General features: G+C 36.7%; 1 protein-coding gene across 1 annotated transcript in view; it reads left to right on the forward strand.

Annotated features, from left to right (window-relative positions):
- The first annotated feature begins 1,688 nt into the window (after positions 1-1,688).
- The window catches only part of LOC139708012 (FK506-binding protein 15-like), a 144,650-nt gene continuing 130,533 nt past the window's right edge, over positions 1,689-15,805 (forward strand). The window contains exon 1 of the mRNA XM_071620003.1: positions 1,689-1,826. Within this exon, the coding sequence (XP_071476104.1) occupies positions 1,762-1,826 (65 nt within the window). The 5' untranslated portion in view covers positions 1,689-1,761. The remainder of the gene's footprint in view (positions 1,827-15,805) is intronic.

Raw genomic sequence — 15,805 nt, forward strand, 5'->3', positions numbered from 1 at the left:
TATATCATATACAATATGCAGATAGATAGATGTAAGTGCTAAATGAGAGTAAAAGCAAAATTAATTGACAGTCTTATCATGTCTACTGTGTAATGTCATCAAATTTTGCTCATGTCACATAATACACATTGTAGATGATTTATCTCATTTATTTGATATTCTAAGATCTGTCTGAAGGCATTGTTAGTGCTGGTAAGGATTGCAAAGATTCAAGCGCTCTCTGTTTCTACCATTATTTTTGTTTTGACCTGTGTGAGACTTTACTCCTCAATGTTCGTGAGTAGCTTACTACAGATGTCGGAAGTTATTTATTCTTGAATCTCAGATCGATTTCTTCATCATCATTATCAATATGGGGATAATTCATCATTCATGTTGTTATTATCATTACTATCATCGTCATCATCATCATCATCTTTAATACTATACTCAGTACTATACTATACTGTCATCGTCATTACTACTATTGTGATCATTATCAATTATTGTTAGTGTCAACATCATTAACATCTTCATCATTTGCCATTGTCATAATGGATTCATTTGTTCATCATCTTATCTACTCGAGAAAAGAATACAGCTGTATTGTATGAAAGCACACATCCTCAAGCTGCACACAGTTGCAAACACATTGAATCAAATCAAGTTTAGTGACTATTTCTTCTAGTGTCCCCAACGAATATACTGAGTAATTCAAAGGACAGTACTGGTTGAGGAGGGGATTCATGTTTTGAACATTCCTAAGTGAGAAAATGAGAAACCTCTTATGAAAAATGAAAGAGCATGTAAGTTTAAGAAGGATTCAATGTCTATTTGATGAAAATTGGTTTTCAAATGGCCGAGATATCCCCCCAAAAAAGTGATAATAATAAAAGGCGACAGGCCACACCTTTTATTAGGATTCTTTGTTTCACCTTGTTTTTGGATATCTCAGCCATTTCAAAACCGATTTTCATAAAATAAATGTTTGATATCCCTTAGAATTGCATGCTCTTTGACATCTCATAGAGTGGTTTCTGAATACCTCGCAAAACGTAAAAAGCTAAATCCTCACCTCGACCAGAACTGTACACACCCTTTAAAGTAAAAATGAGGAATAGAAACCACTATTTGTAATTGGACGTTGTTTTCAAGTTTAGCACAGAGATTATACAAGCAGAATTAACCACTCATTTTACACATTGTTCCTATTCTTCAAATTCCGTCATACACACACACGTTCCCTGGCAATAAATGCTGCTGGAGAGAATATCAGCTGGTTGTCGCAAGGTGAATTTAGCAGGTGAATTCATGCCATGTACTAGTAGGCCCCCTATGTAATTGTCGATTTTAGGGTCGGGACCGGGGCAGATAGACCGGGGCAGATGGACAGGCGCAACAGGTCGAGGGGCATTCCCTCCCCTCCTCCACAGACCACCAATGTAAACAAAGTACATGTGCAGAATTAAAATGGCCTTTAAATGTTGCCAATTTGAATAAACTGGCCGTACTTTTAAACCCCCTTTTAACCAACATCATTATTATTTGATTAGCAAAATAATTACTATATCAATTTAATATATTTGCAACAACTGTTTGTCATACGATCAATTTTTGTATGGTTCTATTAATAAATTACATCACAAAGTCTAAAGATCCTTATCAAATACGCAAAAGGTAGGAGTTGTCTACTGGTGAGGTGCAGGTCACATGAAGAAGCCGCTAATCTCTCTCCGTAGCTGAGGTACTACTGAATTGTGACTTGTAATTCACGTTAAATTCATGATGAATTTCTCGACTGACGACGACGATGGAGACTTTTCCTTTTCCTCGAACCAGAGCGGAGGGTAAAAATTGAAATTTCTATACTCGTTTGTAGTTTAGACATGATCTACGTTTCACAATGTTTGTGGTTAGCTGCCGAATTACACAGCACAGGTCGCCGCCGCCGTACGCGGTATTACTAGTACATCATACAGGGGGTTATGTACGTTACGTGTGTGCTGGGGGCGGAAAATCATATCGCAATGGCCCATGGAGTGAACAGATTGTAACCTTAGTTTGTGTTAGAACCTGGGGGGAATTTCATGAAGCATTTTTGTTCGACAACTTGTCGGACAAATTTGCTCTCAGCCAATCAGATGCAAGGATTTCAGTAGCTGTTAACATTTTGTCAGACCAAATATCTGACAAAATGCTTCATGAAATGCCCCCCTGAAATGGCTCAAGAGATGCGGTGGAGAATGTGATGTTGCACTTACAGGATACAGTAGGCTGTGCAGATTTTTACACAGTACAAGGAAGGGGATGGACAATGGTATTGCACAATTGTCTTTAAATATACTTAGATTCAATCATGTATGAGGAATGTGCTTTCGATTTGTAATTATTAATGCACATTTGACGCTGTTTGATGCCTTGCGTGAGATCAGTGCGCAGTGTAACATTAGACTGAGATGAATGTCAGATCCAGCTAATGTTACTTTAGACATATCTAGAACCTTTTTATGGTGACAAGATCAGAAAAGAAACTTTTAATGTACTCTTACCAGTAATTTATACTGTAATTTCTCATTCTTGCTGGCACCACTTGGCTTGAGCAAGTCTCAACAATGTCAATAATATTTCAAACTTCATCAAAACATAGAAATCTATGACTACTCTTAGACTGATCCAACCTTGCAGAATTCCCACCCGCCATGGCGCCATGAACTGCAGTGTTCCAGTTGCGCAGGTGTGTGTTAAATGCATGATATATATTGATTATTGTGGCGGGTGCACCGAGTGATTGCCATATCATGCATTTGCCATACGTACACGACATATACAAGTGCGTGCATGGGACACCGCAGTTAAATGGCAGAGTTTGTTGCCAGGCCGGATCGGTTTGCTACAGTATATAGCATAATAAACTATAGTAGTGACCAGAGAGCCTACAAGTGTAGGTCTCTTCTCCAAATGAATTATTCAATATTGTGAGAAGCCATTGCATTTTATGGCACAGTAAAGATCAGAAGACCCACATGGACTCTCAATTTTGAGGTCCCTGCATGGAAAATGGTTCGAGGCCTCCGACACGTGCAGTTCCCCTTAGGCCACATGTACAGTAGGTACATGTACAATATACTCATTGCCTTATTCTTTATCAGAGGAGAATTCAAATGCAATTAGTCCCTCGGTAGCTTGCTGACAAGCATTTGAATGCTTCTTCTTCTTCTTCCAGATAGTGTACGGTCCTCTACCTGGGCAGAGTACAACATATTTTCGTGGTTTGTGCAGTGCTGAAAACTTTCTTCTGTAGCCTTAGTGGCCATATAGAATAAACCAATGCAAACATAAACAAGCACAATCAGTTTCAGAAGTCAATATGGATGCTTTTGGACATTTCCTGCAATTCACAACATACCCCACCACAACATACTTTTTGTTACATACATTATTGTACATACACTTGTGCAGGCTATTGGTCTATCCAACATAACATTACATGGAGCTATGTTAATTCGCTTTTACATGTAAGCTAGTTGCCTTAGATGAATTTTGATTGAAGTGCATTTCAACTCAGTTATAGTGCTTTAATATCTATGCTACTGTGACACTCTCAACATTTCCTTTCAGCTCCTTGATTGGATGGAAATGTTCAACTTTAATCCCAGGTTGTTGGGTGTGTGGGTTTTTTTTAACACTTCACAAGCTCTGTTAAGATGTTAATGACATATTTTGAATGCAAGTGATTGCTGCTCTCTAGTATAAAAAAACCCCTCATAATTATGTAGAATAAGTGATCATTGTTAGTCTTTTATTGTACAACTTCCAGATTGTACTTCAGAGGGAACAATTACTGGTTTGCTATTGAGTCAGCAATCAAAACAGACAACACCATGCTATGAACTGCGCAGATCCTATCCTTTTAAAATGACATCAAGAGATTTGAGTATGATAAGAAGATGACAGATCTACAGCTTACAATAGTCACATGTTGGATCAGAAAAAAAGGGGGTTGTTTTGGGGCAGCGTCATGGACTATCAACTTATTTCTTTCCACATATACAATGTATGCAATTGCATTGACATGATCCATTAACGTTTATTCAGTGTGATCAGGATCTTTGTTGAATAGCCTGTTTGAAATACAGTCATGAAATATTTAAATTTAAATCTTTGTTTTCTTTTGTTACATCTGTCTCTCCTGACAAGCTGACACTGGTTTCCTTCCTTTAACAAGCATTGAGTACCTCTTTAAATAAAAATCCATGGTCACCATCAACTAATGTTTTAGGACCCCTATCATATGCTACGGTAGAGTTGTTATTTTTGCAATAAAAGCAGGAAAGGTTAAGTTGTGCATCATCTCATAATTTGGTTTGGCAGGGCAACATCCATTGTATTGCTGAAAACATTTTTTTGCCCTCTCTCGCTTGTTGTGATACCAAGTCAAATTTACCTACAATGTACTTTTGTATATTTTAGGTATTTTGTCTGATGTTTGCATTAGCACTTTGCCATTGGATAACTTTCAGTACATTACTGTATGTCACACCAATATCTGTTCAAAGAATGCTTTGTAACATTTTTGTGGTTGTCTCTTGTGGCTGACATACTTTGATTTCACATGGTTCCTTGAGACCGAGGCATTGTCTCTTTCTCCACATTAGTTAACAATACATAGTGACTGCAACATGGTTGTCAGGTAGATGCCACACTCGTCTGTTGCCTCAATAGAAAAACTTGACTGACAGTCAGTTAGTTGTCGGCTGCCCGGTTACCTCTTCAAAAGAAAAATAAAAATGTGGTGGTGTTCTTGATCTTTAAAGACTAATGTAATTTGTTCTAGGTTCACAATCAAGCCATTAAAGGTAAAAAAAAAAAACTATTCTTCTCAAGTCTGAATGAAATTATAATGACAATGTGGTTTATACTAAATAACAACTACAAGTACAACCTAAAAATATATATATAAAAAGGGTACCAGTCCAGTTCATGTAAATTGTCATGTATCTTTGTATATTATGGTTTTCTGAACCACTGCCAAATTCAACATTGTTAGAAAACACACAGCTCATGCCAGACACTTGATATTTGACATTTGAAACATTTTAGGAAGTGACAAATACTGTTATTAAGGGGCTGTGATGGGAACTTATTCGTCATTCGTTCTCATAATTTGCAACATTAGTGATTTCTGTATGATAAGTATTAAAGGACAAGTTCACCTTCATAAACATAAGGATTGAGAGAATGCAACAATATTAGTAGAACACATCAGTGAAAGTTTGAGGAAATTTGGACAATCGATGCAAAAGTTATGAATTTTTAAAATTTCTGTTTTGGAACCGCTGGATGAGGAGACTACTACAGCTTGTGAGTCATATGCGTACAACAGTATAAAGAAAATATAAAGAAAATTCAACATATTTTCACTTTTTTCGCATAATAAAAGAGCACTTGACTTGCCTCTTTCTAAAGGCAGGGGGAATAATATTACCCATAACATTTGTCGGTAACGAGTCGGGGGAATGTGTACTTTTTTCATAAGATGAAATTTTGTGAAATTCTCTTTATATTTTCCTTATATTGTTGTACGCATGTGACATCTAAGTTTTTCACACACTGCAGTAGTCTTCTCATCCAGCGGTTACTGCACAAAAACTTCAAAAATTCATAACTTTTGAACGGATTGTCCGATTTTCCTCAAACTTTCAATGATGTGTTCTACTAATATTGCTACATTCTCTCAATCCTTATGTTTATGAAGGTGAACTTGTCCTTTAAAGACCCGATAGTGTGGGGCAACATGGGTAGTCCAGTTACATTGACCTTCGTTTGCTGCCCACAGGGGTACATCATAAAACCATGGGTAGTGCCTGTCATGGTAGACAGCGAATATTGTGCATTGAAATGTACACTCAGTAATGGTTGACTCCCGTCAAGATTCCTTGGCTGTGTGTATACTTAACCGTACATAGAGATGATAAGACTATACACAAGTCATTATGGAGATTCTCGGATTTATCTGAGCAGGGCCAGCATTCTCACTCCATGGTATCCCTATACTACTAGGTCTGTAATGGGATCCACCTATTGTAAGTTTTTAAGTTACAAGTCATTGACATTCAGTCTCAAAAGCAGCTATAGGAGCAGATAAACCCATGTCAATACGGGTCAGTTACACACATTTTTGTAATTCAAAATGCATAAAATATTCATGGCACACAAAGACTGTGACATGTCTACAGTATTTCCTATACTAAAGGATCATTTCATAAGCAATTTAACATACAATGTATGTATGCTTTACTCTGTTTGATATACTGTAAAAGTGGATATTTTCGCGTGACTAATTTTTCGCGCTTGGCCGGGTCGAAAGAGTTTCGCGTGTTTTTAATTCCGCGGAATCAAGACATCACGCACAGGCACATATGGCAAGCAAAAATATTCGCGTGCTTTTATTTTCGCGCTAGTTTTTGGTTGCGCGAAATGCGCGAAAATTTGAACACCGCGAAAATTTCCACTTTTACAGTAGAATTTTAAAAAAAAAGACAACGAACAAACAAAAGTGCTGAGGTTGGAATGTGATATTACACAGCTGCACCTCTCAGAGGAAACTTGATTTCATCAGCTGTTTAAAAAAAAAAAAATCTTTAAAGGCAAATTTTACCTCAAGGAGAAATTGATATTCTTTGAGTGTAGTGAAGAGCAGTACAATGCATTGTCGAAAATTTCAGCAAAATTGGAAAAGATTTTGTGGACAAAAAAAGCTAATAGTGGTATGTTATAATCAGTCTCTGGAATTTAACATTTCATATAATTTTGGAATGGTTATTCAAGTAGCATGATTGTTTGGACAGCTTGCATAATATGCAAGTTGGCAAACAGACTTTTATGCAATATCACATTTTCTTATTATTCCTGATTATATAGAATGATGTGATGTGTATTATCAAATATCTTCCAAGAGAGTAAAATTTTTACCCGCATACAGTGAAAAAGGATGAAAATATCAGTAATCCACTCACTACTACTATTTCCACTGATGGTCATCAGTATGCTGTTTATTATAACAAAAATCAATCTTCCCACTGCACGCTGGCTATAGAAAAATCATAGGATTCAGTGCACTCTTGTTTGAACTTGAGAAATCTACATCATCCATTTGTTGAACAGGCTTTGTTGAGTAAGCACCATAGAAATACATGTAGAAGTAGAAGTAGAAACATTACTGTCTGCTCTTGTTGTATCACCTGCTCATTGTCATGATGCCAAAATGATTGTAAAATAGTGGATATTTTGGATTAGTGCCCTTTTTATGCTATCAGTTGTACAACTTTGATTCATGTGGCTTTGCTATAGAACAATACAAAATTCTACAAAAATCTGCATTAATACACCTGTATATTATGTTCTCACACAAAGGCCTTTTGTGAAATTCGTAATTTCATTATACAAGAGTATCAACTGAAACTTCATATTTTAGACTGATGTGCATCAACCACCTATTAAATATTTAAAGCCAATATTCTGTTGTAAATAAAAGCATTGTTAATGCATCAGCATGCAAACCACGCACAAAAACACCATTCGCATGCATGGGTCAGATTTGTGTCACATAGCTTCAAATGCAATTTTTATCAAACTCGTCAGTGTGCGCTTCCTGTCACTCCATGTGAATTCCAATTTGCAGTTTATTTCACACTTTTCCTTGAACCTGGCCAGTAATACACAGACAGACTGTGTGTAGATTATTTTGTACAGTGCTTAAAATTGTCTGAAGCATAGGGCAGACGTGTACATGTACATAATGCTAAGTGAGCAAATGTCAGTGTTAGCAGACAGCTACATATAGAGTATGTGTTTAATTCTGTGAGGATGTGAGGAGGAGGATCTAAATGAAATCTCGTCTTCCACTGGAAACATGCCAAGGGCATTTCCCTGACGTCAGAATTTTCCTGCCCAGTTTTATGTTCTGAATACATGTAGTGTAGTCTTGGGGGAAATCATCATTCAAGTTCCACAGACCACTTTTTTTGTGGTTTATTGCTGTATCTGTTGATCACACACACTCTCTCTCTCTCTTTCTGTTGCTATAGATTTTACTGTTTAGTTTTAGTGTTTCATAAGGTACAGGAGTAAAAAGGTTCTCTTTCATTGAAGCAGTTTATTTTTCAGAAATGATGTATTTCAGTTGAAGAATCTTTAAAAGCCTCACAATGGCTAGATTTATTACTGTTCTTAACTACACTGTAGGCATAATTTACCATTTGCAGATGAAACAAAAACCCAGCACTCATGCTTGAAAATAGTTCTAAAATATGAGTTAGGGATAGAAACAACCACTCTAAAAATTTGAGTCAGTAAAATCGATGTTCAGTGTTGTTAAATATACAAAATGTAAACAATAGTTATAATAAAAATGTTTCCAGACTAAACCGTCTCCAGTTACGGTTTATTGAGAAAAATACTGATATCCCCTTACATTTTAGGCTTTATTGCAAAAAATTTATGTGGTAGGATGTTTTGTGGTACAACAGACTTACGTATATAATGCATCAAATGTGATATCTTGAACATTTCTTTAAAATCACTGCTCCCAAAGGTAAGCAGGACCTTTAATATACAACACTTAGTACAGACTGTAGAAGGTTGAAGTTCTTTTTTCTCTATCAAGTTAGTAAAGCTTTTTAAATTTCTTTGCGTGATTTTGTTTTTCAGATTTAATGAATTTTAACCAGTTCCTTTTATAGTCATTCACCATTATGAGATACAAAAATTTGTATGTGGATGCATTGAAGTTCAGATGTGCCAATTGAATGATCACTAGATGGTGATTTTTATACCCCCGCCAAACGAAGTTTGAAGGGGGTATATAGGAATCAGCGGACGGTCGGTCGGGCGGTCGGGCGGTCGGTCGGGCGGTCGGGCGGTCGGGCGGTCGGTCGGGCGGTCGGTCCGTTGCAAATCTTGCGTCGCGAACTACTTCCTCAGTTTTCAACCGATTCCCATAAAACTTGGCACAGATGTGTGCCTTGGGTTGTAGATGTGCAAGACGTATTTTTTGACAGTACCCAAAAGTACGTTGCCATGGTAACGGCATATTATGGGCAAAAATGGGTACAAATCTTGCGTCGCGAACTACTTCCTCAGTTTTCTACCGATTCCCATAAAACTTGGCACAGATGTGTGCCTTGGGTTGTAGATGTGCAAGACGTATTTTTTGACAGTACCCAAAAGTACGTTGCCATGGTAACGGCATATTATGGGCAAAAATGGGTACAAATCTTGCGTCGCGAACTACTTCCTCAGTTTTCAACCGATTCCCATAAAACTTGGCACAGATGTGTGCCTTGGTGTAGATGTGCAAGACGTATTTTTTGACAGTACCCAAAAGTACGTTGCCATGGTAACGGCATATTATGGGCAAAAATGGGTACAAATCTTGCGTCGCGAACTCCTCCCACAGTTTTTGATCAATTTTTATGAAATTAGGTACAGATGTTCATCTGAATATGTTAATGTGCAAGACACATATTTCCGCAGTGGCAAAAAGTGCGTTGCCATGGTAACGGCATGTTATTGGTAAAATATAGGGCAAAATGCTTCATGGCAAAACTGCTTCATCAGTGTTCTTCCAATTCTCATGGAATTCATATTGAATGTTTGTCTTAGGATATAGGTCAGCATGACACATTTCTTGACAGTGACAAAAAGTATGTTGCCGTGGTAACAGCTCACATATTATGAGCCAAAATGATGGAAAATTTTGTGTTGCAAACTACTTCCTCAGTTTTTGCCCAATTTCCATGAAACTTGGTACAGATGTGTGCCTTTGGTTGTAGATGTGCAAGACGCATTTTTCGACAGTACCCGAAAGTACGTTGCCATGGTAACGGCATATTAATGGCAGAAGATCAAGGAAAGATCTTGCGGATTTAACTACTTCCTCAGTTTTTTGACCAAAGCTTATGAAATGTTGTTTTGACCAAAGCTTATGAAATGTTGTTTGGCGGGGGTATAACCAGTCGCTGTAGCGACATTTCTAGTTGTAGCTTGTTCTGTGTTTACATTGTACCAGGACTAAATATTTTGTAAGTCAAGCTGGACCACCTTTAATATGTGTTTAAAAAAGTAATAAAAAACCAAAGAATTAATGCTTTCCCACCCTGTAGGAAAATATCATTTAGCTGAACAAGCAAGCCAAGCTTTCTCTTTCTTGTACTTACAGACATGTACAATGTACGTGTAAGATTGGCACATGTCACAGTTTCACTTCAACAGTCGCAATAGCATTCTTGATTTTGTTGAGATTTGGATATCATTGATATTTTGCCAAGTTTTACTTTGCCAACCCAGAGGTCATGCATTGTGTATACACATGTGTAGATTCAATGAGGTCTTTCAGAATCATTCTCATCAATATTGACTGGATATATCCAGTCAATATTGATGAGAATGATTACATATTGAACGTACACTTTGTGAGTAGTGCAATAGTACAGGGTGTTACAGTTTTTTTTTAAGAAATTACTCATGCATGTTATGGATAAAAACAAAGAGATGCACAATATACAATACCTCCCTCCAATGTCAATGTCTTTCAAAGATTACTTCAAAACAGGTCTTATGTCTTCAATTTAATGCTATTGTGTTGGTGTTTTTTTTTTCTATGATATTGTATTTGTGTATGGGATATACATCATATTCAAATCCATTTCTCTACCTCTAGTGCAATTTAATTCTAGTCATACATTATAAATTGAATCTCAGAAAATTCAAGCACTGTTGAAATATTAACAAACTTGGTTCTGGCTCGATGTTAGAATATATTATACTGTAGAAGCATTCAGCATTTTAAACCTCACTAATAATAACACAGTTTAATATGTATATCAACAGCAAAGTAACTAATTATTTTTATTTTACAGAGAACACAAGTCAAAGCTGTCATCCCGCATTAATCATTTATCCTCTTAACATTGTTCATACAGTACAACATCTACAAATTATTGATTTTCATTTGATATGATGTGACCAAGGAATGACCAATTATATACATTTTTTTTTCTAAATTTTATTAGCTTTGGTATACTAGTATGTATTGGAATGTGTATAATCTGTTTGTTGATAAGTGGGTATTTCCACAGTAAAAGGGGACTTTTCAGGGATGTCAAGTTATTTTGTGTTTCCAATGTTCAAAAAGTGACAGTTTGGTCAGTCCGGATAGCATTTGTTCACCGCTAAGTCTTAGATTGGTATAAAACACAGTGTTGAACAGAATTAAGGGCTGTCATTATCTCTTCTAGTCAAAATCAGGCCATTCAGTTGAAAAGCAACAAAATTTTCAATGAATATAATCTTATAGATTTTAGTACCTTGTACAATGTCAGTCCACTGTTACATACGAACATTTACATAGTACAGTCTCCTGAAAATTGTCATTTTGGCATAAATGCTTATAGATTGCTTATTTAAAGCAAGTTTATGGCAAAGTTTGATGTCAAAGTGGTCTAAAAGATCATAAGGTGGTGGGGGGAGGGGGATGGGTTAATGCACATTGGAAACAAAACAAAAAAAATCCCTAAAAAGTACCCTTTTACAGTAACAAGTGCCCATATGTACCTCATGAATTCCTTTAATAGAAATATGAACTTCTTCAAATAAAACACTTTTTTTTACTATACCTCAATGTGTACATGTTTCCCAAACAGACGAGTAATCGTTAAAACATTCTTACATCACATTAAAAACAGACAATTGACCTGTGATGGTATCAATGTCTTGAGTTCAATTTATGTGTGAAAAAGATTTCCAATCTTCAGACATTACAGCTACAATGTATTTAATATACAGTTGTACATCGTAGATTGCTGTTTTGGAAGTGCTATAATGGCTGTTAATCAGGTATTACAACAGTCTTGATCGAACTCTTTCATTTTAATGAGAGAATTGTGGTTTCCAGTCTTTGTCACATGACCAAGAAGCCATTTGTAGGTTTCCAAGTGGCATAATAAAATGTTACTAGGAATAATCTGCATGGCACGTATCACCTGATTTACATTGTTATCAAATATTCATTAAATTAAGACTGATTACATCATGTCTTTTTATACTAAAGATTCGAATTCCTTGTACAAGATGCCATGTAGCTTTTGCTACACATCAGTGTGAGCATTACTAAACATTTTACATGTAATTTAATTACAAATGTGTCAAGCCACCATCACAAACTGACATTGGTAGTGTGTACATGTATAAATTTGTTGCTGCTAGTAATGACAGGTTTTTTTTTATAACATCAGGGCATGGTTGTGTAAGAGTTGACATCAAACATAAGTCAAACAATCAAACATCTCTCTGTGCATGCTTACATTCTGTCTGACTGAAAATCTGACTTAAGGGCTTTTTACACTTGTGTTTCTTAACCCCGGACTTTCTCTGACCCAGGACTATCGTTAGTCCCGTACCAATTTTTTCAGCTTTTTACACTCGCCAATTAGTCCCGTACTATCTCTTGTCCGGGGCTAAGGAGAAAACTGACCTTTTTACACTCGTATTTCTTAGCCCCGGACTTTCCAAACCACATGAATATTCATAATTACGCTGTGTACTGTACACGTACATGCACGCACCGGCAGCACTTGATTACCTCGTTTCTGATTGGTCAGTGAGGGTCGGACTTCGTCTCTGTCGCTTAGCCCGGGATTATTTTTTCGTTCTGTTTACACTCACTTGCTTGGCACCGCAATTGCGGTGCTAGCACCGCAATTGCGGTGCTAACCCCTGCTATTTTGCAGGGCCAGATAGTACCGTACTATCGGTGGGGCTAGCCCACTTTGGCAAAAACGAGTGTAAACAGAAAGTGGGCTAAGGATAGTCCCGTACCAACGGTGGGGCTAAGGCCCCCCCTTAGCCCCACCGTTGGTCCGGGGCTAAGCAAAATTTTACAAGTGTAAAAAGCCCTTAACAGGGCTCTGTATGTTTCATTTTCTGACATGTTTGATTGCATTTGTTTTTGGTATTTTTGTGTGTGTGTGTGTGTGTGTGGGATGCAACAGGGCCCAGGTGTTGTTAATCATTTTTCAGATGCGATATTTCTACTGGTAGCTGATAATAAAAGCAGATGAAATGTTAAAGCACCTTAGCTGATTTGCCAGGGACATATTAAAATGAAAGAAAACAAAAAAGAAGCATGAAACAGATAATCAAATGTAAGTCCTACAAGTACTTCATTTTGATTGGCTGGAAGGGAGTGATTTATTTTTGTGTTTGATATCAAACATTTAACTCTTTAGTGCAACAGGCCCCAGATCTAGTTTGGTGTCATCCAGAAAAAGCATACATTGTATTTTGCTGAACTTATAGTGGTGGCACTATAAATGTGTGCTGCCTATTTGATGATGTACGTTAGTAGGAGGAAGTGGGATAATTACCTGTATCAACATGTACGTTGGACAAGGTTGTCTGTTATTCCTTTTTTCTCAAGTTCACCTGATGAATAGGGTGATGGGGTGAAAGCCTCTTTAACCAGTTAAAGTCCCAAAGTTATATTTATATCCTGCAAAAGTTATTTCTATTTCAAAGATTGTTTATTAAACTTTTCCTGTCATGATGCTACATGTACCATTGTAGTGTATTGATAACTATGTAACCTTAAAAAAAAAAATCCAAAGTAGCCATTTGCCTCTATGCCTGGTACGAGTTGTAAATTGTGCATTGCAACATGCACTTTAAAGTGATGTACATACATATAGTTTTCGTTGAGATTGGGATTCAGGTTTTAACTTTTGTGACATAATTAAAAACAATTTACATGAAATATTAAGGAGCATACAGTTCTGAGAGGAATTAAAAGTGTATTTCATGAAAATTGGTTTTGAAATATCCACAAACAATGAGGTCCTTATAACAGTTGGGCCCCACCTTGTTAATAGGACCATTTTGTGTAGATAAACTTTTGATTCCTCTTAGAATTGTATACTCTTTGATATTTCATATAAGAAGTTTCACATTATTGCTTAAAATATTTAAACATTAAAACCTGAATCCCTTTGTCAACCATAACTATACCATTAGAAACATGTTTGTATGTTGACATGATCCATTCATGGTTTTATTTCAATACTCTTCAATTATACACTTCCTGATGTCATATATAAACAATAATTGCTGACTGTCATTGCAGCATATCATAAGTCACAAAGTGGAATTGAATTCTGAACATCGTACAGGTACAATTATTTTTTCACGAAAGGGTCGTATAGGTGTACATTGTACATGTTGGGGTTTAAATTCCTGTTCTACTGTGCACACTCACTTATGCCCCATCTAATGGCGTGCCTTTCATAAGCTGTATTGTATACGTGCAGAAAACTTTGGCAGGAAGTAGTGGCTTGCCTGTCTAGCTCTGGGGCCCCCTCAGATGTGTTGTATAATTGCCCGTGAAATCTCAACCGTACCACCTGCACTTGTGTGGTACACGATTTTGGCTTCAGTGGGCTTGAATGTGATGAAACAGTGTACACTTTCAGGATGCAGCATACGTGTGTATCTTGTATAGTCTGCAAAACACAGAATGTAATCATGCGAACTTAATTAAAAAAAAGCAAAACAAATCTTCTAGCCATGTTACTACATTGCTAGAAAACCTTGTGAGGAACCTTTCATAGTAATGTGTCTTAATGATATGTATTGGTTTACATTTTAGGATTTAGAAAACTAAAGTGTGTGATTGAGGGCAATACATGTCATTTTTTTTTTTTACTTTTTAACTTCAAATATTGTTACAAATCAGATGTGGTAAACAGACAAATATGACTGAGGCTTGCTTTCAGAACACGTACAAGAGGATACAAATGACACATGTTTATTCCTGGAGAAGTTTGTGAACTGTTGATATGAATATTGATGTCTACTGTTATCTCTGCTCTTTTGGTACAATTGACATAATTTACAGTCAGCAAAATGAAAATAAAAGAAAAAGAAGTGATAGAAAGTAGAGACTGCCTGAAAAGTTGTCAAAGTGAAAATTGAAAGGTAACAATTTCAAAGTCTAGACTTGGGCAGTAATATCAAAGTCTAGATTTTGAAATTGTCCCAAAACTTTGATTTTGTAAGAAAAGAAAGACAAAATTTGCTCAGAAGACAAAAATTGTCTGAAAAGGATGCTGAAATAGATTTTCTGTATAAACTACACTATTAAAGTACAATAGCGCTAGTCAAAAAAAGCAAATTGAGCATATTGGTTTTAGGTTCGCATACTTTATGATCCATAACAGGATTCATTCTACTTATCCATTTTTTTCCACCAATGCATATTTGATAGTGTACTAGGGACAGGGATATGGAAATCAACCATTCAGTTAAAAAAAGAAAATGAAGAAAATGGCATGATTTCTCTCAATTCCTATCTCTGAATGTTATCAGGGCCGGCTTTGTCCAGTGTCTACTTCTTTCCCGCTTTAGATCGCTTCCCTATTGAATTACAGATGAATACTTTATCCTTTTTGAGTAAGATAACATTGATTGCATCATCACATTCTTCTAAGATTTCATGTTGGGTACAATGACAAGAGGAACATACTCCTAGGATCTGTGATACAGGTTTAGCGCTGCCGATTTTTGTGGCATTCAGTGGTAGGGATTACCTGCGGCTAAAAATCCCTTTGAGCAGAGAGGGTTTTATTGGGACCTGCAAGCGGAAGGAAGGATGGAAGGATGGTAGAGGGGTGAAGGGCAAGCAAAGCATGGAGGGACCTGTAATCTCCCCAGGGGGATGGAGAGAAGAACTGATGGAAGGAGAGGGTATTGCTAACCACTGTGTGCTGGCTCTGAG

The sequence above is a fragment of the Diadema antillarum genome, unplaced genomic scaffold (assembly GCF_040938485.1).
Source record: "Diadema antillarum isolate AM-2024a unplaced genomic scaffold, OU_Dant_1.0 seq00001293_RagTag, whole genome shotgun sequence".
NCBI lineage: Eukaryota > Metazoa > Echinodermata > Echinoidea > Diadematoida > Diadematidae > Diadema > Diadema antillarum.